The sequence below is a fragment of the Neomonachus schauinslandi genome, chromosome 9, assembly GCF_002201575.2.
Source record: "Neomonachus schauinslandi chromosome 9, ASM220157v2, whole genome shotgun sequence".
Taxonomy (NCBI): Eukaryota; Metazoa; Chordata; class Mammalia; order Carnivora; family Phocidae; genus Neomonachus; species Neomonachus schauinslandi.
In genome coordinates this window covers 85,612,864-85,635,946 of record NC_058411.1, presented here as the reverse complement: position 1 = coordinate 85,635,946, position 23,083 = coordinate 85,612,864, and the positions used below count along the sequence as shown (strand labels likewise).

The window sequence follows — 23,083 nt, the reverse complement described above, 5'->3', positions numbered from 1 at the left end:
TAGCGCTCCCCTGGTCATGCATAACCTGAATCCATCATGATGCAAAATCAGACAAACACAAATCAGAAGTCAGTCGTTCTATAAAATAGTTGGGTCTGTACTCTTTATTTTTTTTAATTTAAATTCTATTAATTAACCTATAATGTATTATTTGTTTCAGGGGTACAGACCTGTGATTCATCAGTCTTACATAATACCCAGTGCTCATTACAGTACGTACCCTCCCCAGTGTCCATCACCCAGCCCCACCCCCCTCCCCTCTAGAAACCCTTAGTTTGTTTCCTAAGATTAAGTCTCTTATGGTTTGTCTCCTTCTCTGATTTCATCTTGTTTCATTTTTTCTTCTCTTCCCTTATGATCCTCTGCCTTGTTTCTTAAATTCCACTATCAGTGAGATCATATAATTGTTTCTCTGATTAACTTATTTCATTTAGCATAATACCCTCTAGTTCCAACCACATCAATATAAATGGTTAAGTATTCATCCTTTCTAATGGCTGAGTAATATTTCATTGTTTATGTACCATATCTTCTTTATCCATTTGTCTGTCGATGGACATCTGGGCTCTTTCCATAGTTTGGCTATTGTGGACATTTGGTCTGTCCTCTTTAAAAAATGTCAAGGTCAAGACTGAGGAACAATTTCAAATCTAAAGACACATGAGAACTAAATGCAATGTATGATCCTAGACTGGATCCCATAACTGGACAAAAATTGCTGTTGGGACAATAGATGAAACTCACTGGATAGATTAAAATATTCTACCAATATTAAATTTCCTGAGTTTAATGTACCATAGTTATATAAGAAAATGACCACCTTTATAAGAAATATATATTGAAGGGGTGCCTGGCTGGCTCAGTTAGTGGAGCATGCAACTCTTTTTCTCAGGGTTCTGAGTTCAAGCCCCACAATGGATGTAGAGATTACTTAAAAATAAAATCTCAAGGAAAAAAGAAAAGAAATAAACCCTGAAGTATTGAGGGGTAGAGGGGCATGATGCATAAAATCTATTCTTAAAAATACTGTGTGTGTACATATATGTGTGTGTGTGTATGTATATATAAAAAAGGAGGGAGAAAGCAAATATGGCAAAAGGTTAAAAATTGGTGATTCTGGTTTAAGAGCACATAAGAGTTCTTGTATTATTCTTGCAACTTTTCTGTAAGTATGAAATTGTTTCAAAATACAGTTAAAAAAAGCAATCAACCCAAAACAAACAAAAGCAACCACCATTCCCACTATAAAAATCAACATACAGGGGTGCCTGGCTGGATCAGTTGGTAGAATATGCACTCTTGATCTTGGGGTAATAAATTTGAGCTCCACATTGGGTGAGGAGATTACTTAAAAATAGAATCTTAAAAAAAAAAAAAAAAAATCAGGGGCGCCTGGGTGGCTCAGACGGTTAAGTGTCTGCCTTTGGCTCAGGTCATGATCCCAGGGTCCTGGGATCGATCCCTGCATCGGGCTCCCTGCTCAGCGGGAAGTTGGCTTTTCCCTCCGCCTGCCGCTCCCCCTGCTTGTGCTCTCTCTCTCTCTGACAGAGTCTTTAAAAAAAAGTCAACATACATATACTTTCTTCCCAAATTATAGTATTTTAATATACTTTTTAGAAATAAGATGAACTTTAGCTTATCAGGTACAAAGTTTTTTATTTACACGAAATAACGCACACAAACTCTAAAAGTGCGAAGCTGCAAACTATAGGGCAAATTTACACTTAAATTAATCCTTGGTCAGGGATGTAACATAGTTTTTAAATATCCTCTAAGTTAGAAAATCCTTGTTTCTGAAATAAGTTCTCATATAAAGTCAAGTCTTTGGGACTTAAGGACGGCTTTACAGTCTTCAGTGATTTTAGAAAGTGCTCTTGTTTCACGGTGGTTGCTTCTAGTCCATTTTCTTGCAGAGCCAGCAAGGCAGCCTATAAGAGACAAACAACAGGAAATAATTAATATGCTCATTTTTTTTTTTTTTACAAATTATGGTAATACTTTATTTAAAGAAATTTTTTTTGAAGATTTTCTTTATTTAATTTGAGAGAGAGAGCACAAATGGGGAGGAGGGGCTGAGGCAGAGGGAGAAGCAGACTCCCTGCTGAGCAGGGATCCCAACATGGGGCTCCATCCCAGGACCCTGAGATCATGACCTTAGCCGAAGGCAGAGGCTTAACTGACTGAGCCACCCAGGCGCCCCCACAATTTATGGTAATACTTCAAAATCTGAGGGTAAAAACCTCAGTCCCACTTCTCAGAAGTCCAATATTCATGACATTAAAAATATTAAAAAGTTAAGTAAGATGATTAAAAGTTGTCTTAACAGACCATAATTTCTTCTACGTTAAATTCTAGCCTTAAGTGGGAAAAAAGAAAAAGCCAAGTTGCAGCAAAATATATAAACTGTGAGCCCATTTACATATTTAAAGATGAGAGACTATCTTCCTGGTTTCACAGTAGGGAGTTTTTAAATAGGACACAGCACTGATCATAAAGGAAAAGATCAAACACATACTCTATGACACAGCAATTCTCTTCGTAGGTATATACATATATAAAACAGACATATCTACACGTATGTACTAACAGACACGTGCAAGATTGTTCATAGCAGCATAATTTTTTTTTAAAGATTTTATTTATTTGAGAGAGAGAGAATGAGAGAGAGAGAGCACATGAGAGTGGGGGAGGGTCAGAGGGAGAAGCAGACTCCCCGATGAGCAAGGAACCTGATGCGGGACTTGATCCTGGGACTCCAATATCATGACCTGAGCCAAAGGCAGTCGCTTAACCAACTAAGCCACCCAGGCGCCCCATAGCAGCATAATTTATAACAAAAAAGTAGTAACCCAAATGTTCAAAAAAATGGATGAATAAATGCAGTATATTCATAAACCAGAATATTACAAAGCGATGGAAATGCACAAACTACCACTATACGCAAAGCCACAGATGAATTTCACAAACATAATCTTGAGTTAAAAAAGCAAAGATAAAAGTATATATGGTCCTATTTATATAAAGTTCAAAAGCAGACAAAACTAATCTCCAGTGCTAGAAGTCAGGAGTGTGGTTCCCTTTTGGGAGGGAGACTGGGAAAGCCCCAAGAGAAGCTTCCAGGGCATTGATAATGTTCTCTCTCTAGTTATACAAGTGTGTTCATTTTATGTTAACTTAATGAACTATATCCTAATGATCTGTGCATTTTTCTGAATAGTACACTTAATAAAAGTTTATGGAAAGGGAAACACCTACGATGGCTTCTTTTGCTCTCAAAATAAAGTCTAAATCCCTTAAAGTGGCTTACAAGGACCTGTGTGATCTGGCCACTGTCCAGCTCTTCAATGTCATGTTATCTCTCACTCCAGTCGTCCACACATTTTGTTCCCTCCGCTTCAACACCACCCCTGCTTCCCTCCCTTAGCCTTGTCAACTCTCTCATCATCCTTCCAATTTCACTTTACACATGCCCTCTCTCAGAAAGCCTTCTCTGATGCCCCCAAGTCTGGGTCGATGTCCTTCGCAGGTGATCCCACAACACCCTAAACTTCCTGATTAACCACATATTTTCAATTGCCAATGCAGTATTACAATTTGCCTCTCTGCAACCTGCCACAAACCTGTAAGCTCATGAAGGGGAGGGAAGGGGAGAGAGGGGTCGTAGCTGTCTGTTTCACCTTACACAGTGCTTGCCACATAGGAATCTTTTAGTAAATGCTGCCAAGTGAATGAAGATCTAATTAACTTACTTCTTTGCAAAGGTTTCCAAGATCAGCACCAGAGAAAAAACAGGTTTCTGCTGCTAGGTTTTCTAAGGAAACATCAGGCTCCATTGGCATGTTTTTTGTACAGACTTTCAAAATAGAAAGCCTGCCCTGGAAAAAAAATTAAAAACAGTATGTTTATAATCTTATAACATTTACATCTGACACAAAGCTATATTAAGATATCTTAAGTTAGTGTTTCCTGTCATACTACAGAGGAAGTGTATGTATTTATTTAATAATCAAACAATAAGAATCACTTCTGAAGAGGTAAGAAAGAATAACTCATCAATGGCTCATGTGATAATGGTAAAAATAATGACATGATAAACTTTTAATACTTTTATAGTAATTTTTAAAATAGTCACCTATAGCTAAATTTCTTTAAGAGACATGATGAGTCCCTGTTCTGGGTACAAATAGTGTTATCAGACATGGTTTAAGAAGCAGAAACACGGGCGCCTGGGTGGCTCAGTTGGTTAAGCGACTGCCTTCGGCTCAGGTCATGATCCTGGAGTCCCAGGATCGAGTCCCACAGCGGGCTCCCTGCTCGGCAGGGAGTCTGCTTCTCCCTCTGACTCTCCCCCCTCTCATGGGCTCTCTCTCTCTCATTCTGTCTCTCAAATACATAAATGAAATCTTTAAAAAAAAAAAAGCAAAAACATGAATTATCTAGACACGATTTAAAAATAGACATTTAAATTTTTTTTTTTTTTTAAGGAAGGAAGGAAAAAATTCATTCTTTGTTTTTAACCATTCCCTGCTGGTGGCTGTGGATGTTAAGGGCAAAGAATTACTGATTCTTTGACTATGGATACACTGTGTAATCTCTCTAATCTCAGACTTTCCCACTGTAAAATAAGGATACTGATGCAAATTATCTCCCAAATGCTTTAGCACTTTAGGATTCCTCCATTCTAGTTGTAAAATAATGGTGATTATACTTAACAAACTCAAAACTATTTTGAGTCTGCCACAACAATGAAATAAGGTAGAACTACTTTACTTATATGCTTATGTTTCTCTGAAAATAGGCCTAGAGTACCCAGCAAAAGCAGATCAAAATTATGATTTTTATGAAGGGCCACCAGGCAAGGGAAGACTGCAGAACCTGGTATAAGACACGTACCACATACATATATATCTAGTTTGGGATTCAATTCTGCTAGGCTCCTTAGAGCTCAGACATTGATGTGTTAAGAATCCACACACAGACTAAACATGTACAATGATTACCTTTTCATCTGGAGGTGGAATATAAATAATCTTATCTAATCTTCCAGGTCGTAACAAGGCATCATCTAATACATCAGGTCTATTTGTTGCAGCAACAATCGTGACATTTCTGTTAAAAACTTCTTGAAACTCTAACTGAGGGAAAACACCAACACAAAGTAATGTCAGTAAACTGTTAATTGTTAAAATTTTAAGAAATTATAAATCAGATGGTCCATTTATTTTTAAATAAGCATATCCTTTTCTTGGGACTGGAATGCTTATATCTCCTATCCAGACCACCTTCTTGATATCAATATATGCTAAAACAAATTATTAATCAAAGAACTACTTTGTGTGTGGTGAAGGGACTGGCCAATCCTGAGGGACATCTCTCTAGGAGATATGAGAACCAATGGAAAACCTTATACCACAGCAGAGATTATCTACTGAAGGCACGTGAGCCCCAAAGAATGATTATAACCTAAGTGGATGATTTGAAAAGACAAAGCATGTGACTAACAGGTGGAGATGTATGGCTATGAATCACTGGCTCTCATGTCCTGCAAGAGAGAGATTTACTTTGCTTTTTATTTATTTTTCTTTCTAGAGGCAGAAATATGACAACATAAGCTGCAGATATATAAATCCTAGATAAAGATAAGAAATACAGAAAAGCAGCCAGAGCAACACCTTACACACACTAAGCATTCAAAATTGTTTGTTGAACTCCCAACAAACAAAAGTCCAGGACCAGATGGCTTCTAGGGAATTCTACCAAGCATTTAAAAAAGAGTTAAAACCTATTCTCAACCTATCCCAAAAAATAGAAGAGGAAGGAAAACTTCCAAAATCATTCTATGAGGCCAGCATTACCCCGATACCAAAACCAGATAAAAATACCACGAAAAAAGAGAACTAAAGGCCAGTATCTCTGATGAACGTTAGATGCAAAAATCCTCAACAAAATACTAGCAAACTAAATTCAAAAATACATTAAAAAAATCATTCACCATGATCAAATGGGATTTATTCCTAGGATGCAAGGGTGGTTCAATACTTACAGATCAATCAACATGATACATCAATAAGAGAAAGAACAAGAACCATATGATCATTTCAACAGATGCAGGAAAAGCATTTGACAAAGTACAACATCCATTCATGATAAAAACTCTCAACAAAGTAAGTTTAGAGGGAACATACCTCAGCATAATAGAGGCCATATAAAAAAAACCAACAGCTAACATCATAGTCAATGGTAAAAAAACTGAGAGCTTTTTCCCCTAAGGTCAGGAACAAGACAAGGATGTCCACCCCACCACTTTTATTCAACATAGTACTGGAACTCTTAGCCACAGCAATCAGACAAAAAAAAGAAATAAAGACATCCAAAACAGCAAGGAAGAAGTCAAACTTCCACTATTTGCAGATGAGATGATACTCTATACAGAAAACCCTAGACTCCACCAAAAAACTACCAGAACTGAGAAATAAATTCAGTAAGGTCACAGGATACAAAATCAATGTACAGAAATCTGTTGCATTTCTATACATTAATAATGAAGCAGCAGAAAGAGAAATTAAGAAAATAATCCCACTTACAATTATACCAAAAATAATAAAATACCTAGGAATAAACTTAACCGAGGAAGTGAAAGACCTGTATTGTGAAATTATAAAACAGTGATGAAGGAAACTGAAGATGATACAAATAGACAGTCCATGCTCATGGATTTGAAGAACAAATATTGTTAACATGCCCATACTACCCAAAGCAATCTACAGACTTAACGCAATCCATATAAAAATACCAATAGCCTTTCTCACAGAACTAGAACAATCCTAAAATTTGTATGGAATCACAAAAGACCCCAAATAGCCAAAGCAACCTTGAAAAAGAAAAACAAAGCTGGAGGCATCACAATTCCAGATTTCAAGTTATATTACAAAGCTGTAGTCCTCAAACAGTGTGGTACTGGCACAAAAATAGACACACAGATCAACAGAACAAAACAGAAAGCCCAGAAATAAGGCCAGAGATCAGCCCACGATTATACGGCCAACAAATCTTTGACAAAGGAGGTAAGAATATGCAGTGAGAAAAAGGCTCTTCAACAAATGGTGTTAGGAAAACCAGACAGCAACATGCAAAAGAATGAAACTGGACCACTTTCTTGCTTTTTTAAAAAAAGATTTATTTATTTATTTGAGAGAGAGAGAGGAAAGAGAAAGAGAGCATGTGAGCGGGGAGAGAGGCAGAGGGAAAGGGAGAAGGAAAGAATCTTAAGCAGAGCTCGGAGTCCAACGCAGGGCTCAATCTCAAGACCCGGACACCATGACCTGAGTCAAAATCAAGAGTTGGATGCCTAACTGACTGAGCCACCCAGGCACCCTGAAACTGGACCATTTTCTTAAACCATACACAAAAATAAACTCAAAATGGATTAAGGACCTCAATGTGAGACCTGAAACCATAAAAATCCTTGAAGAGAGCACAGGTAGTAATTTCTCTGACACCAGCCATAACAACATCTTTCTTGTCTCCTGATACAAGGGAAATAAAAGTGAAAATAAACTATTGGGACTACATCAAAATAAAAAGCTTCTGCACAACAAAGGAAATAATCAACAAAACAAAAGACAACCTACTGTATGGGAAAAGATATTTACAAATGACATATCCAATAAAGGATTAGTACCCAAAATATATAAATAACTTATATAACACACACAAATAATCCAATTTAAAAATGGACAAAAGACATGAACAGACCATCTCTCTAAAGACATACAGATGGCTAACAGATACATGAAAAGAAGCTCAATATCAGTCATCATCAGGGAAATGCAAATCAAAACCACAATGAGATATCACCTCACACCTGTCAGAATAGCTAAAATCACAAACACAAGGAACAACAAGCATTGTAGAGAAAAAGGAACCCTTGTGCACTGCTGGTGGAAATGCAAACTGGTGCAGCCACTGTGGAAAACAGTATGGAGGTTTCTCAAAAAATTAAAAACAGAACTACCCTATGATCCAGTAATCACACTACTGGGTATTTACCCAGACTATGAAAACACTAATTCGAAGGGATATATGCATCCCCATGTTTACTACAGCATTATTTATAATAGCCAAATTATGGAAGTAGCCCAAGTGTCCATCAATAAAGATGTGGTGTACACATACACACACACACACAGGAATATTATTCAACCATAAAAAAGAATGAAGTCCTGCCATTTGCAACAACATGGATGGCTCTAGAGTATAGTATTATGCTAAGCGAAATAAGCCAGTCAGAGAAAGACAAATACCGTATGATCTAACTCATGTGGAATTTAAGAAACAAAACAAACAAAGGAAAAAAAAGAGAGACAAACCAAAAAAGACTCTTAACTATAGAGAATAAACAGAGGGGAGGGGAGGTGGTGGGGGATGGGGGAAATAGGTGATGGGGATTAAAGAGTACACTTATCTCGATGAGCACTGAGTAATATACGGAATTGCGGAATCACTGTATTGTACACCTGAAACTAATATAATACTGTATGTTAACTACACTGGAATTAAAAAAAAAATTTCTTTTAAATTGAACTGAATAATCACAGTGGTTCCCCAGTAATGTGATCTCTCAAAGTAGTGAGTTCCCTATATCTGCAAGTATTTTAGCAGAGGCTGACTAAATACTGGTCAGATACTGTAGAAGGAATTCCTGCATTATGAGAAAATTTCATTAGAATACCTCATGGGTCCCTTCAAATTCTAGTGTCATATGTTCTTAAGGAGCTGTAAGACTCTCCTTCCATGGAATGATTTTTTTCAAATGGGAAACAAGGTTAAAAACAATGAAAGAATAAAAGAAAAATTATCCATTGGATAACTTAAGGATATCAAATTCTATTTAGAAAGAGATTCTGAAAGGGAGGAAGGGACTTCCACAGGTCATTTTCATTTCATTATAACTAGGGAAACCCATTACTCAAGAAAATTGGAAGTTTTAAATTACTAAGATCATTAGTAATAACAATGTTTTGTTTTGTTTCATATAAAAATTTTTAGAAAGGGATGAACAGTGGTTTTTCAGGATATAAAAATAAGAATAAATTCCCTTTTCTATTAGCAATGTGTAAAGTTATGTTTCTAAATCTTAGGAAAAATAAAATTCACATTCATATATATTTAAGATAACTTATTACAAAATTTACCTCCTTCCTAGCCAAATCACAATTTTTAGCAGGTCTGTAGAAATCCAAACAGAGTCAAACTGAAATTATATAATTTGTTCTATGAGATGCATCCAGCATAGGAAAAGCTAGTGTATATGCACTGTATTTAATGCTGGCCTGGGTTTTTGGTATATTCTGGCTAATAAATACCTCTTCATTTTTTTTCAGCTCCTTGTATTTACCCTGTTGATCTGATTTACTTCCTCTTCTCTCTATAGTCTTCAGTCCCACACCATCTAATTCATTTAGAAGAACAGAAAGAACACATTCTTGAACATTACATTCTGTTTTGCTGATGGATCGAGAGCCCAAGATTGAATCAATCTCATCCAAAAACACAATTGCTGGAGTATTTGCTCTTGCTTGTCGAAATACCTTTGTTTAGGAAAATGAAATTATTGAAAAGCCACACATTATTTAATATTCCAGTGAATATATGCTTTCTGCATTACTACTTATAATTTTTAAAATATAAAAAGAGAAAGATGCTAAATGTCTAAGAATTGGGGAATGAATAAATAGAACAAGAAACAACTCAGTATTACTACAGGTTAAAAATCGTATTTTCAAAAAATACTTAATACTATGGAGTTTTAAAAGTGATAATGATTAAAAAATCCCGATAAAGACATAATCTACCCTCAATCTTAAAAGAAAAACAAAAAAAATAAAGCAAATTCACCAAAATGTTAACAGCAGGTAGAGAGATTACAAATGATTTCTTTGTGATGATTTCCTACATTTTCTAAATTTTCTATAAACAAATCTATATAACTTTTCTAATTAATAAAAAGGCCAGTAATATTTTTAATAACTAAGGTTTATCCTTAAAGCAGGCCATGAAAATTCAAAAGGACACTTAACTTAAATGGGGAAAATAAACAAACCTGAGACAAGACTTTTTCTGAGTCTCCAACAAAAGGAGAAAAGAGATCAGCACCGCTCACAGAAACAAAAGAACAATGACAGCTTGTGGCCAGCGCCCTCACCAGGGTGGTTTTAGCACATCCAGGGGGACCGTACAGGAGAACCCCCTTTGGTTGTGTCAGGCCCATCCGGACAAATTCCCGAGGGAATTTTAGAGGCCACTCGATACTCTGTAGGTACACAAAAAGAGACAGTTCTTTTAGTGTAATGATAAAGGATCAAATAATTCAGTAAATTCATTTGTCCACTCAATAATTCTTAGGTATCTGTTATAAGCTGGAAATGCAGTTCATTCTCCATGCACCAACCAGTGATCTTATAACCTAAGTCAGATCATATCATTTCCTGCTTAAAATCCTTCAATGACCTCCCATCAGAATTAGAATAAAATCCAAATCCTTCCTGCCAGTCATTATAAGGCTTTACATAGCCTATTTCCCAAACACCCATTCTGTTCCCATCTTAGGGCCTTTATTTGCTATTCTCTCTCTATCTGAACACTCCTTCAAGTTCTCTATGTGGCCATCCCTCATCATTCAGTCTCAGCTCAAATGTCATTTTCTTGGAGAGGTCTTCCCTAACCACTCTAAAGCAGGACACCCACCCCCACCCCCCTAACCACTTTACGCTACTGCCCATCTTTTACTTTGGGAGCACTTACTCATTCACTATCTGAAACTATTTTTCCATGTTGATTTTGTCATTCTGCTCCTGCTAGAATGTAAATAAAGTTGACCTCTAAATAGCCATACATAGAATGACACCTTCACAAAGTCGGCACTCCACAAATGTTAACTAAATAGTAAACAAGTCCCCTTTACCTCTGAGGTAGGTGATTTTATTATCATCATAATTTTAGAGATGCAGAAGCTCAGGCTTACAAAAGTTAAGTAACTTGCCCAGGTCTTATTTCTAGTGAGGCAAGCAGAACTGAGACTGACCCCAGGCAGTGTAGATCAAGAAGTACAAACTCTTAACTACTGATGTATTGCCTTTCTCTAAAAGATAAGATCCCTGTACCAAGGGAACCCAGATTTTAGTTGGGGAGACAGACCTGTAAACTAACAATGAGGCCAGCAAAGGGCATTCCACAGAGAAGGAACAGTACACACAGAGACACATGAAACTCTAATTCATCTCACCAGTAAGCAGGAACAGAGGGGGAGAATAGGGGAAGCAAGGAACAAGAGAGTTGAAGTGGAAGGAGTCAGACTGTGCTGCACCTTGAAAGTTTTAGTCAACACTGAGGAAGCAGTATGGGGAATGGACTGGGAAGAAATAAAACCAGAGGAGGGAGACCAGTTAGAAGTCTCTTGGAATGACTCAGACTACAAAAATAGTAAAGCCTGATGTGTCACAAGCAGTGGCAATGGTGTCAAAGGGATGGACTTGAAACAAAATGTAACTCTTTTATGCAGGGACTATGTTCTAAATCCAGAGGGGAAGTTACACATACATATGACAGGACCCAGGCATTTAGAAGATGGGTTTCTTTTTTTTTTTTTTTTTAAGCTTTTATTTATTTGAGAGAGAGAGAGCATGAGCGGGGAGGGGAAGAGCAGAGGGAGAGGGAGAGGGAGAAAAAATCTGAAGCAGACTCTGCACTGAGCACAGAGTCCAACATCGGGCTCGGTCCCATGACCCTGAGATCATGACCTGAGCTGAAACGAAGAATCAGACGCTCAACCAACTGAGCCACCCACTCACCCCTTAGAAGACGGGTTTCTGACTTATCACATGGGTGGCTGGCTGTATTCACAGAGGTAGGGAATCCAGGTATGGTGGTGGGACTCCTTAGCTGAGTTTTGGACATGCTGAGTTTGAGATCCCTGTAAGTTACCTGGTAGGCAAGCAGCTAAGCAATGCTGATGATCAAAAGAACTATCTGCACTGGATATAAAGATTTTCGAGTTAACAGTTTTCAGGGGACAGCTGAAGCCCTGGATATTGAGATCATGGACTCACAGAATGCAACCAGAGGCCTCCCAGGAGCTTGGAGCACTAACATTTAAGGTATGGGGAAGGAATGTTCAGAAAGGCAGGAAAGCTTACCATCTCCAAGCTAAAGAAAGAGTGTTTGCAACAGGAAGGTGTAGCTAATCTCTCATGTACTTCATGAAGAGTAAATGAGACAATGCATGTAAAAAATTAGGGAATATCATAAATGCACTGATCCACAGACACAAGGATTCTACGATTCAATGCAGAAATAGCTTCTAGTTAAGATAAATAAATTATAGTGATACTTATAAATCAGTCTTTTGTATGTGCAGTTAGAGAAACCTAGTTCTTTATGGCAGGATCACCTGAAGGTAAATTAGCAAAATTAACTTCTGAAACTGAAATGCAAGTGAGAGCCTCTGGAAAGCTGTGTCCCTCAGCATCCACAGTGAGAACCAGTAGGCCCCCAGGCCATACTGTGTATTATAATTTTGTGCTTTTACCAGTCTCAGGGCAAACTCAGGCCTACAAACTAAAAATCTGTATTTTACCACCCACAAACTAAGAACCATTTTTACATTTTTAAATGCTTGGAAAAAAAAATTCAAAAGAATATATTGTGACATGTGAAAATTACGTGATTTCAGTGTCCATAAATAAAGTTACCAGAACACAAGTAATGATTACGAATTATCTACGGCTGCCTCCGTGCCATGAAGACAGAGCTGAGTGGTTGCAACAGAGACTGGATGGCCCACAAAGCCTAAAATATTTACTCTCCGGCTCTCTACAGAAAAGTCTGCTGATCCCATTCAATATGATAAAGCCTTTAAAGCAAAAACAAACAAAAGAAAGGTGAGGTAGGAAAGTATGAAAAATGGTATTCGATGCCTACAGAAGACCGTTAAACCAGGACTAAAAAGGGCCCCTTGGATTGTGACGTTAGGATGGCATGACTGATGGCAGCCAAGATAGTCTCAGCAACTGCGATTTGTCTTCATCACAAAAGTGGCACACTTAAACCCTACCATTCTACTGGCGTAAGCAAACTCTCTCAATCACCTGTTTTAACTTCAGTTTGACATCTTCAAGGCCACCAATCTGCTCCCAGCCAACAGGCTTGATGTCCATCAGTCCAACGATATTTCGAAATGATGAGGGTTGAATCTTTTTAAAAGCTTCAAGGAAGTCCGCTTCATCAACAGCCGGGTTGTCCTTGTTCTGAAGAAATATGCCCCCCAAAACAAAATCAGGACCAAAAATTACGTGGGCTTTTTTTGTGGTATAGGAGCACAATTTTTTCTTTTTTTTTTTAAAAACCTTCTTTTGAATTTATAAATCTATTTTATTATAAAAAATCTTTCATACACAAGGCAAAAGAATTAAATGTCTCCTCCCCCAGCTCTCTCCACTGTGCATCTCTAGAGGATGGCAACCGTTTCCTATGTACCCCAGCAGTATGTTTCACAACAGTCTGGATATACACATCCTTTCAAACAGATACATAAGTGGAACCCTACTGTACCAATTAACCTGCATTTTTCACTTATATTAGAAATCTTCTCTTACCAATTAATACAGTTCAACCTCACTCTTTCTGACAACTGCAAAAGACACCACTGTATAAGGGTACCATAATTTAACTGCATCCTTCTGTTGTACATTAGATTGTTTCCAGTCTTTTGTTATTACAGCTGAAAATGTTTGTGCACATGTTCAAGTATTATATATAATATTTCCTCCAAGTAGAATGCACATTTACAATTGTGACAGGTATTACCACACTGCCCTCAAAGCTGCACCGCTAATATAAAGCTCTTCTTCCCATACCTCTCCAGCACTGGGCATTACCAAACTTTTAAATTTCTGCCAGTGTGACAAAGGAAATGGTACTCACTATCGTGTTAATTTCTTCAATCAACAGTGAGATAGAGGGAATATGGAATTAGAAAATCAGCTTTTTTACAATCACATATAGTAAAGACTGATCGGGGCAAGAATCATCCATGGATGCAAAACAAGGGGAGGGGAAGTGTGACAAGGAACGTGATCTCAAAGGGCATCCTCATAGATTTCTTATTAGTTGCAAAGGGAAAAATAGCAGCTATACCATGGAGAAACTGGACAAAACCCTGACTGGTTGATCATATCAATCACCAATTAGGGACATCACCAATGAGGGGCAGGGAGACATCTTGTCCTTTCACATGTGATACCTTAAGAAGGACACACCATCACTTATGGAGTATTCCAAACTGGCATATGTAACCTGAATCTATGAAAAAATATTAGACAAACCCAAATTGAGAGACATTTTATAAAATCACTAACCTGCATCCTTAAAAACTGTCAATGTAAAATATCTCATTAAAAAAAAAAAAGCTGGGGCACCTGGGTGGCTCAGTCGGTTAAGTGGCTGCCTTTGGCTCAGGTCATGATCCCAGGGTCCTGGGATCGAGTCCCACTTTGGGCTCCCTGCTCCATGGGGAGCTTGCTTCTCCCTCTGCCTCTCTCTCTCTCTCTCTCTGTCTCTCATGAATAAATAAATAAAATCTTAAAAAAAAAAAAAGCTGGGGCGACTGGGTGGCATAGTCAGTTAAGCTTCCAACTCTTGGTTTCGGCTCAGGTCATGATCTCAGGGCTGTGAGATCAAGCCGTGTCAGGTTCTATGCTCGGCAGGAGCCTGCTTAGGATTCTCTCTCCCCCTCTGCACTCCGCCCCACATACTTTCTCTCCCTCTTTAAAAAAAAAAAAAAAAAAAATGGGGGCGCCTGGGTGGCTCAGTTGGTTGAGCGACTGCCTTCAGCTCAGGTCATGATCCTGGAGTCCCGGGATCGAGTCCCACATCGGGCTCCCTGCTCAGCAGGGAGTCTGCTTCTCCCTCTGACCCTCCCCCCTCTCATGTGCTCTCTCTCCCTCTCTCATTCTCTCTCTCAAATAAATAAATAAAATCTTAAAAAAAAATAAAAATAAAAAATAAAAAAATAATTAAAAAAGGCTAAGGGAGAATTGTAGGTTAAAAGAAACTAAAAACCAAACACAGTGAACTAGATCTTGTACTGGAGGGAAAAAAATGCTAAAAAGACTGAGACAACTACCAAAATCAGAGTATGGGCTGTAGATCTGATGATGTTTTGTTTCTGTGTTAAGTTTCCTGAGTATAATGATTATACATAACCACACTGTGGTCTCATATGGGACATACTTTTTCTTAGGAAATGGATAATGAATGGGTTATGATGTATGCAACCCATCCTCAATTGATTCAGAAAAAGTAAGTAATATGTGTATACATATACATTTAGAGACAGAGAAAGAGAGAATGATAAAGCTGATTTGGGAAAATGTTAAAAATTGATGAATTTGGATGGAGGGTTTAGCAGGATTTCTCTGTTTTGCAACTCTCCCTAAACTTTTTAATTATTTCAAAATGAAGAGTTAAAAAAAAAAAGATTAATTTTTTTAAAATTTATTTATTTATTGTTCACTTTGGCAGCACATATAACTAAGATTTATTTATTTATTTATTTTTTAAAAAGATTTTATTTATTTATTTGAGACAGAGAGAATGAGAGACAGAGAGCATGAGAGGGAAGAGGGTCAGAGGGAGAAGCAGACTCCCTGTTGAGCAGGAAGCCCGATGCGGGACTCGATCCCGGGACTCCAGGATCATGACCTGAGCCGAAGGCAGTTGCTTAACCAACTGAGCCACCCAGGCGCCCTATTTATTTATTTTAGAGAGAGAGTGAGACAGAGTGCATGTAGGAGAGGGAGAGGGAGAGAGAATCTCAAGCAGACTCTGCACTGAGCACACCCGAGGAGGGGCTTGATCTCACAACCCTGAGCCAATACCAAGAGTTGGACGGTAAACCGACTCTGCTACCCAGGCACCCCTGAAAGAGACTAATTTTTAAAGAAAGTGAAGTTGAGGATTTTCATGTTTACTGGCTACTTGTAATCCTTTTACTGTCTCCTACCTGTTCTTATTTTATTACCCACTTTCTCTTGGATTGTTGGTCTTATTGATTTGTTAGAATTCTTTCTATATCAAGGTAATTGGTCCTTTTGTCATAGGCCAAAAGTATTTTTCCCAGTCTGTCTCTTGTCTTTGTTTATGTATTGTTTTGCCATCCCCAAATGGTCAAATTAATAAATCATTTCCTTTTTGACCATTAGGTTTTATGTTATGCTTAGAAAGGCTGTGTTTGGGGTGCTGCAGTTGGTTAAGCATAGGGCTCTTGATTTTGGCTCAGGTCTTGAAATCAGGGTTGTGAGATCCAGCCCCACTTTGGGCTCCAAGCTCAGCATGGAGTCTGCTTAAGACTCTCTAAAATAAATAAATAAATCTTTAAAAAAAAAAAAAAAAAGGTCATCTTCACTTTAAGATTATATTTTAGAGAATCTTATAATTTCCTTGATCATTCTAGTGAACCAGATGTTTTGTTAAAAACTGCTTATATTTATAATATCTATTATATTTAAGATTTACCCTCATATCAAATTCTTTAACACATTCCTTGTCTGCCCTCAGTAGCAGCAGCAGCCCCTCATCTGCCTGAGGGGCAAAGAAGAAAAAGATGAAGCCAGTACCTTCCCAGATTCCTGTCCCTTCTTCCTTCCACTTCCCTTGGTTGTTTATGAACTCAGTCATCACTTGTAAATATGGCTGGGCAGGCCCCTCCTGAAGTAGCAGCTGGCTGATCCACCTAAGCCAGGGTGCTTAAGGTCAAACCTGGAACCTCAAAGCAGAGGGAATCCTACATGTAAATCTCCCTTCCCAGCCCTTGGTACTCTCCTCCTCCCTTCATAAGGCATAGAGTCTCACACCTCTATGCATGAGAAGTGTTATTCAGTGTTCAAGCAGCTTTGGTTCTAAACCCAGAAGAGAACTTACAAGTTCACATAACAACTTCCCCACCTTCAGTGTATGTGTAAAAATAAATGGAAATGAGGAAGGATGTAAATTATGTAGGTAAAAAGGTTTTCAAAACTTTGGATGATAAATCATCTTTTTATAATTTAAACAAACTCAAATTGATTTTTAGAAATTACAAGATCAAAGGACAATTTTAATGTTATAATAGTTACAACAGAGATTGAAAACTTCATCTCAGAATCCTCAGGGTACTGAAATTAATTTTTTTCTGAAGGGGTTTAGGGATTAAGGATTACTTATTACATATAAGGTGAAGAGATTTTCCAATGCATAGTGTTGAAAACTATTATATTTTATTTCTAAGAAAGGTAGTCATGAATTAAAGATTTCAATATCGGGGCGCCTGGGTGGCTCAGTCGTTAAGCGTCTGCCTTCGGCTCAGGTCATGATCCCAGGGTGCTGGGATCGAGCTCCGCATCAGGCTCCCTGCTCCGCGGGGAGTCTGCTTCTCTCTCTCCCGCTCCCCCTGCTTGTGTTCCCTCTCTCACTGTGTCTCTCTTTGTCAAATAAATAAATAAAAATCTTTAAAGATTTCAATATCAAAGACAAATTTAAAGATTTTATTTATTTTTTTTTGAGAGAGAGACAGAGATAGCGTCAGAGATAGCAAGAAAGAGCAAGAGCAGGGAGAAGAGGGAGAAGCATGGGGAGCCCGATTCCAGGATGCTGGGACTCGATTCCAGGATGCTAGGATCATGACCTGAGCTGAAGGCAGAAACTTAACCAACTGAGCCACCCAGGCGCCCCTCAAAGATAAATTTAAATAAAAATTCCAGGTGCCCAATCTTCTCCTGGGTTAGAAAAGGTTATCTTCCCCACAAAATATTTATTTATTAACAAGAAAGGAAAAAACAGATGCAATGAGAACACAGTATTTCTGTGATCCTCCTGCCCAAAATGCAAAGCTGAATCAAATCAGGAGGAAACATCAGTCAAACCCAAACTAAGGAATAGTCTACAGAATAAACAACCTGTAGTCTTAAAAAATTAGCCATATCCCTGGTTAAACAACCAACTCTTGGTTTCAGCTCAGGTCATGATCTCAGGGTTGTGGGATCCAGCCCCACATTGGGCTCCACGCTTAGCACAGAGTCTTCTTGTTCCTCTCCTTCTGCTCCTCCCCCAGCTCGCACACACTCTCTCTCTCTCAAATAAATAAATAAATAAAATCTTTTAAAAAAATTAAAATTAAAATTAAAAAGGTAGCCATAAAAGAAAGATTAAAGAATGGTTCTAGATTAAAGAATACTGGGGAGCCTGGGTGGTGCAGTCAGTTAAGCATCTGACTCTTGGGTTTCAGCTCAGGTCATGATCTCAGGGTCCTGGATTGAGCCCCGTGTCAGACTCCAAGGAATCTGCTTGAGCTTCTCTCTCTCCTTCTCCCTCTGCCCCTCCTGCTCATGCTATCTCTCTCTCTCTCTCTCAAAAATAAATAAAACCTTGAAAAAACAAAAACAAAAACAAAACACTAAGAAATGATGATAGCTAGATGCAATGTGCAATCTTGGATTACTGTTTTCTTTTTTCCTTTTAAAATTTCTGCTATAAAGGAAATTATGGGATAGTGAAATTTGGATAAGGTCTACAGATATTAGGTAAAAGTCTGTCAGTATTAATTTCCTCATCTTGATAACTGTACTGTGGTTAAAGTCTTTGTTTTCAGAAAATATACACATAAGATTTTAAGGTTAATGGGCCATCATAGCTGCAGTATATTCTCAAATGTTTCACATTATACATATATATATATGTATACATATATATATGGAGAGATATATCTATATGTAAATATATATAAAAACACAGATGAAGAGAAAAAGATAAAGTAAAACTGGTAAAATGCTACATTTGGAGAATCTGGGTAAAGTATATACAGAAATTCTTTGTACTATTTTTGCAACTTTTCTCTTAAGTCTGAAATTGCTTCAAAATAAAGAAAAATTAAAAAGAAATATGTTTGACTCTTCTGGGGCCACACTGTCTTTTTCTTGGCTGCTCTGGGCTTTGGCACTAGGGAGTTACTATGGGAATGAGAGAACATGCCCTAGTAGACCTGGCTCAGCCCTCTATCCCCACGTTCAGTCATATGCTAGTCCCAGGGAGATGAGATGTAAAAATATACATAAGAAACAGCGGTGGAAGGTATTTAAAGTTCCAAGAAAATGTACTTACCACTTGTTTAATCCCTAAATTAGTTTGTTATAGTAATGAAAAGACCAACACACAGGGTCACACATCAATACTTCCTACCTTCTCACTATGAAGGAGAGCATGCAGGGCAGCCTCCCTACAAAGTGCAGTCAGGTCCGCACCAACATAGCCAACTGTCATTTCTGCAAGGAGGCTCAAATCGACTTGACTGGAGATGGGCATCTTTGAGGTAATCACTTGGAGTATTGCCTTTCTTTGTTTAAGTGTGGGAGTCCCAATGACAACCTATATGCAAAGCAAAAAAAAAAAATTAAAGTTTCCACAGTTTAAAATATTATGTAATATTTTTATCCTCTCAAATGTGTATAACTTAGTGAACAAATTTGCAAGCAGAACTATGTACTCTTAAGCATACCACAGATTCTGAATATATTAAAATCCTAATTTTCCAGAGGAGTAACAATGGCTAGATAGTTGCACAATGAAAATTACATATAGATCTTCCTCAACTTAAGATGGGATTACATCCCCAAAAAATTCATCGTTAAGTTGAAATTACAGTAAGTGGAAAATGCATTTAATATACCTAACCTACTAAATATCACAGCTTAGCTTGCCAACTTAAATGTGCTCAGAGCATTTACATTAGCCTATGGTTGGTCAAAATCATCTAGCACAAAGCCTATTTTATAATAGTTTTGAATATTTCATAAAATTTATTAAATACTGTATTGAAAGTGAAAAATAGAATGTTTGTATGGGTATAAAATGGTGGTCAATATGTTGATTATTTACCCTCATTATCTCATGGCTGTCAGCAGCATAAGAGAGCATCTTACCGCATATCGCTAGCCTGGCAAAAGATCAAAATCAAAAATTCGAAATAATATTTTCTACTGAATGCGTATGGCTTTCAGACCATCATAAAGTTGAAAAACCATTAAGTTGAATCATTTTAAATTGGGGGCCCTGTGTAATTGATTTAACAACATTTTGTTATTTTTTTGAACCTACCAAGTTCTGCGAGCCACGGATGCAACAGTAAACCAGATAGTCTAGATCCCTGCCCTTAAGGATTTTATTCAGGAGACAAGTACCAGATAGTGCAAAAAAGAAATCTGCTCAAGTTCGGCACAGATTAAGCTAACAGTGTGCAATTATTATCCATCTCTTTAGAATCCTAACACAAAGTTCAACATCACTTAATCACTATGCAAACTATTTAATCAAGAATCAATTTGGGACTAAAGTTTATAAAATAGAGGGCAGCTTTGAATACTCAATCTTCCCAGCAACTCAGGGAGCAATTGTGGGTAATTTCTCACTTGTGGGACAGGATGCTGGTGTCCCCACAAGGAATGAATAAATTCAGAATAGTTAATGCCTGCTTTGATTTAGTTCTTTCCGTCCTTCTTCCTTTTTATTTCAATAAACTTATTTCTTGAGGCTATCCTACTTTAAATTCTTATTCCAAATCCACAAGTGTTTAATTACTATGCTTACAGCTGACCTAGTTCCCTTAAAAACTAACGTCACTGATTGTACTCATCTTCAGACCTGCACAACAAAATTAATCCCTAAAGGCCACCTTGCTTCTCGGAACAATTTGACTCTGGGCTAAAACAGGTCCTGGCTCACAGATCGCACAAGGGCAGAGACCGTGTTCTCTGCATTACAAAAAGCCCCACTCCAGCCCGACTGCCAAACCTAAGTGGCAAAACCCTCGGGGCAGCCAACCAATGCCAGAAGAGGCCTTGGTTCCAGGGACAAGGGGCTGAGAGCCCGGGCCTATTTACCTCTCGGTCAAATCTCCCCGGTCGGCGCAGCGCTGGGTCTAGAGCGTCTGGCCGGTTGGTGGACGCCACAACCACCACCTCGCGGTCCCCACTGATGCCGTCCAGCAGCGTCAACACCTGGGCCACCACGCGGCTCTCGGCGGCTCGGTGTGGGCCGCCCCGACGGGGACACAGCGCGTCCACCTCGTCCAGGAAGAGGAGGGTGGGTCTGCGACTGGCCAGCTCCCGCGCGCGCTCGAAGACCTGCCTCACGTTCTCCTCGGTCTCCCCGGGCCGCGCGCCCTGGAGCGCGGGAGCGCTCACTGCCAGCAGCTCCGCGCCCGCTTCCCGGACCACGGCCCGCACTAGCTGAGTCTTGCCCACGCCGGGGGGGCCCGCCAGGAGCACCCCGCGAGGCAGTGCTAGCCCCAGGGCCGCCAAGGTGCGGGGGTAGCGGAGCGGGAGGCGGAGGAGCTCCCGCAGCGAGTCGGCCGCCTCCGAAAGGCCCCCCAAGGGCACCTCGGCCTGCGGCTCCGCTTCGGATGGAGGCACCCCGCTGAGACTGATGCGGGTGCGAGGGGTGACCAGCCCGGCCGGGTCCGGGCTGGGCGCCCCGCTGACGATGTGCAGCGCGGCCACGGGGCCGGGGGCCCCCGGTGGAGCGGCCACCACGTGGCCCCGGGAGACCGGTCGGTTCCTCAGAAGCTCCTGCGCCGCCTCCAGCACCGCGGCTGGATTCAGGGCACCGGGTGCGCCCGCCCGCTCCCGCAACACCGGCCACACGGTGAGGAGCCGCAGGGAGGGGCAGGACACCAGGCGGAGGCTGCGTAAACTGAGACTCCCCCGGAACCCCGAAGCCCCCACAGCCGTCCCGGGGCTCGCACACTGCGGATCCAGTTGCACAAAGCCGTCTGCTCCATCCCGTCGCAGCCAGGCGGCGCAGAGACAGGAGCCGCCGTCGGGCAGAGAGATCTTCACCGCCGAGCCCAAGTGTGCGCCCAAGGCGCGGAAGGCGGCCGGGCCCAGGCGACAGCGCTGCGTGCCCCGGTCCCTAGCGTCTAAGGGTAGCACCTTTAAGAGCGGCTCTTCGGGAAAGGAACCTGAGTCCGGAGCCATTGTACACACACAAGCCCAAGCCGAGGCAAGCGGGGCAGGAATTCCACCCGGGCGGGAAAAGCGGGTACACCGCGCTCCCCGGCCGGAAGCAGGTGACGCGCATGCGCCAGGGATGACTCCGTTGCTAGCCCAGGAGTGGAGGCTGAAAGGGCCGATCGGGAAGTTAGATGATGCTCTGGCTGTTGGTGGTGTGGTGTCGGATTTGACGAAACCCAGTGGCCCATTCCAGGGCTGTATGGAAAAGGCCTTAGTTACGGGTGTCTGGGAGGCCTCATAAACGAGCTTCAGGAGGTCATTAAACATATACATAGGTGATTTAGAGAGTCCCCCGCATAGCGTACTCTCCCTGGCTCTCAGACGAGCATCACCACCAGTGCTTTGTGAACGAACCTCAGGTGTCTCTGTGGGCACAGTATTTTGGAGTGCTGTGGTGCTAATATCTAAGGGGACTTGGAGTAGCTAAGAAATACAGCCTTGGCGCCTCCCACGGATCTGGGTTCTAACGTGTTCAGAAGGTCCAGGCATGCCTTTCCTATAGCAAAGCGCCAGCATTGCCAAGAGAAAAGCACAGTGTAGCATTTTCAATCCCTGGGAGAGAGGAGAGAAGGAAAACCAGGCCATCTGACATTTGGTGGCACACAAATATATTCTGCTCAGATTCTTTACTCCTGTAGGGGCCACTAGCAGGCAGGCCAAACTGTACCACAATGGCGTATTATTTTGAAATGAAGCTACCTGGAGAACAGCTCGTTCAAGGGCACTCAGACTCTCCACTGTACCCCGAAAGCCAGAAAGAAACTCCCATGTGAAAGGTACCATCTCTGTACTAAGAAGTAAGAAGACATCCTTATCACCAGAGATAGGAACTTTAAAGCTGAGACAGCTATAGAAACAAACCTTGTGCCTTTTTTACTAATCTACTACCTCGGCCCAAATTCCACTTTGAATTCCATACTAATTAAAGCTCCCAAACATCTATTTTATTTTATCCTGTCAATTCCTCACAGATTTATTGTCTTTTT

General features: G+C 40.0%; 1 protein-coding gene across 2 annotated transcripts; it reads right to left on the bottom strand.

The window, feature by feature from the left end:
- Positions 1-1,557: 1,557 nt before the first annotated feature.
- SPATA5L1 (spermatogenesis associated 5 like 1) lies at positions 1,558-22,088 on the bottom strand. Of its 2 annotated transcripts, none has more exons than XM_044918055.1 (8): positions 20,967-22,088; positions 19,270-19,455; positions 13,146-13,304; positions 10,103-10,312; positions 9,398-9,590; positions 5,001-5,131; positions 3,750-3,875; positions 1,558-1,928 (listed from the first exon to the last, which is right to left on the bottom strand). In XM_044918055.1, the coding sequence occupies exons 1-8, from the start codon at positions 22,059-22,061 to the stop codon at positions 1,761-1,763; spliced, it is 2,268 nt and encodes a 755-aa protein (XP_044773990.1). In that variant the 5' UTR covers positions 22,062-22,088; the 3' UTR covers positions 1,558-1,760. The 2 variants fall into 2 exon arrangements, with proteins under 2 accessions (XP_044773990.1, XP_021551165.1); XM_021695490.2 differs by having other exon boundaries at positions 1,691-1,928; positions 5,001-5,135; positions 9,366-9,590.
- Positions 22,089-23,083: the final 995 nt, after the last annotated feature.

Coding starts and splice junctions, on each gene's coding strand:
- SPATA5L1 (XM_021695490.2), bottom strand. CDS start 22,061: ATGGCTCCGGACTCAGGTTCCTTTCCCGAAGAGCCGCTCTTAAAGGTG. Junction 19,456..20,966: donor CGGGGAGATTTGACCGAGAG/GTAAATAGGCCC, acceptor CTTTGCATATAG/GTTGTCATTGGGACTCCCAC. Junction 9,591..10,102: donor CAGAAAAAGTCTTGTCTCAG/GTTTGTTTATTT, acceptor TCCTAAACAAAG/GTATTTCGACAAGCAAGAGC.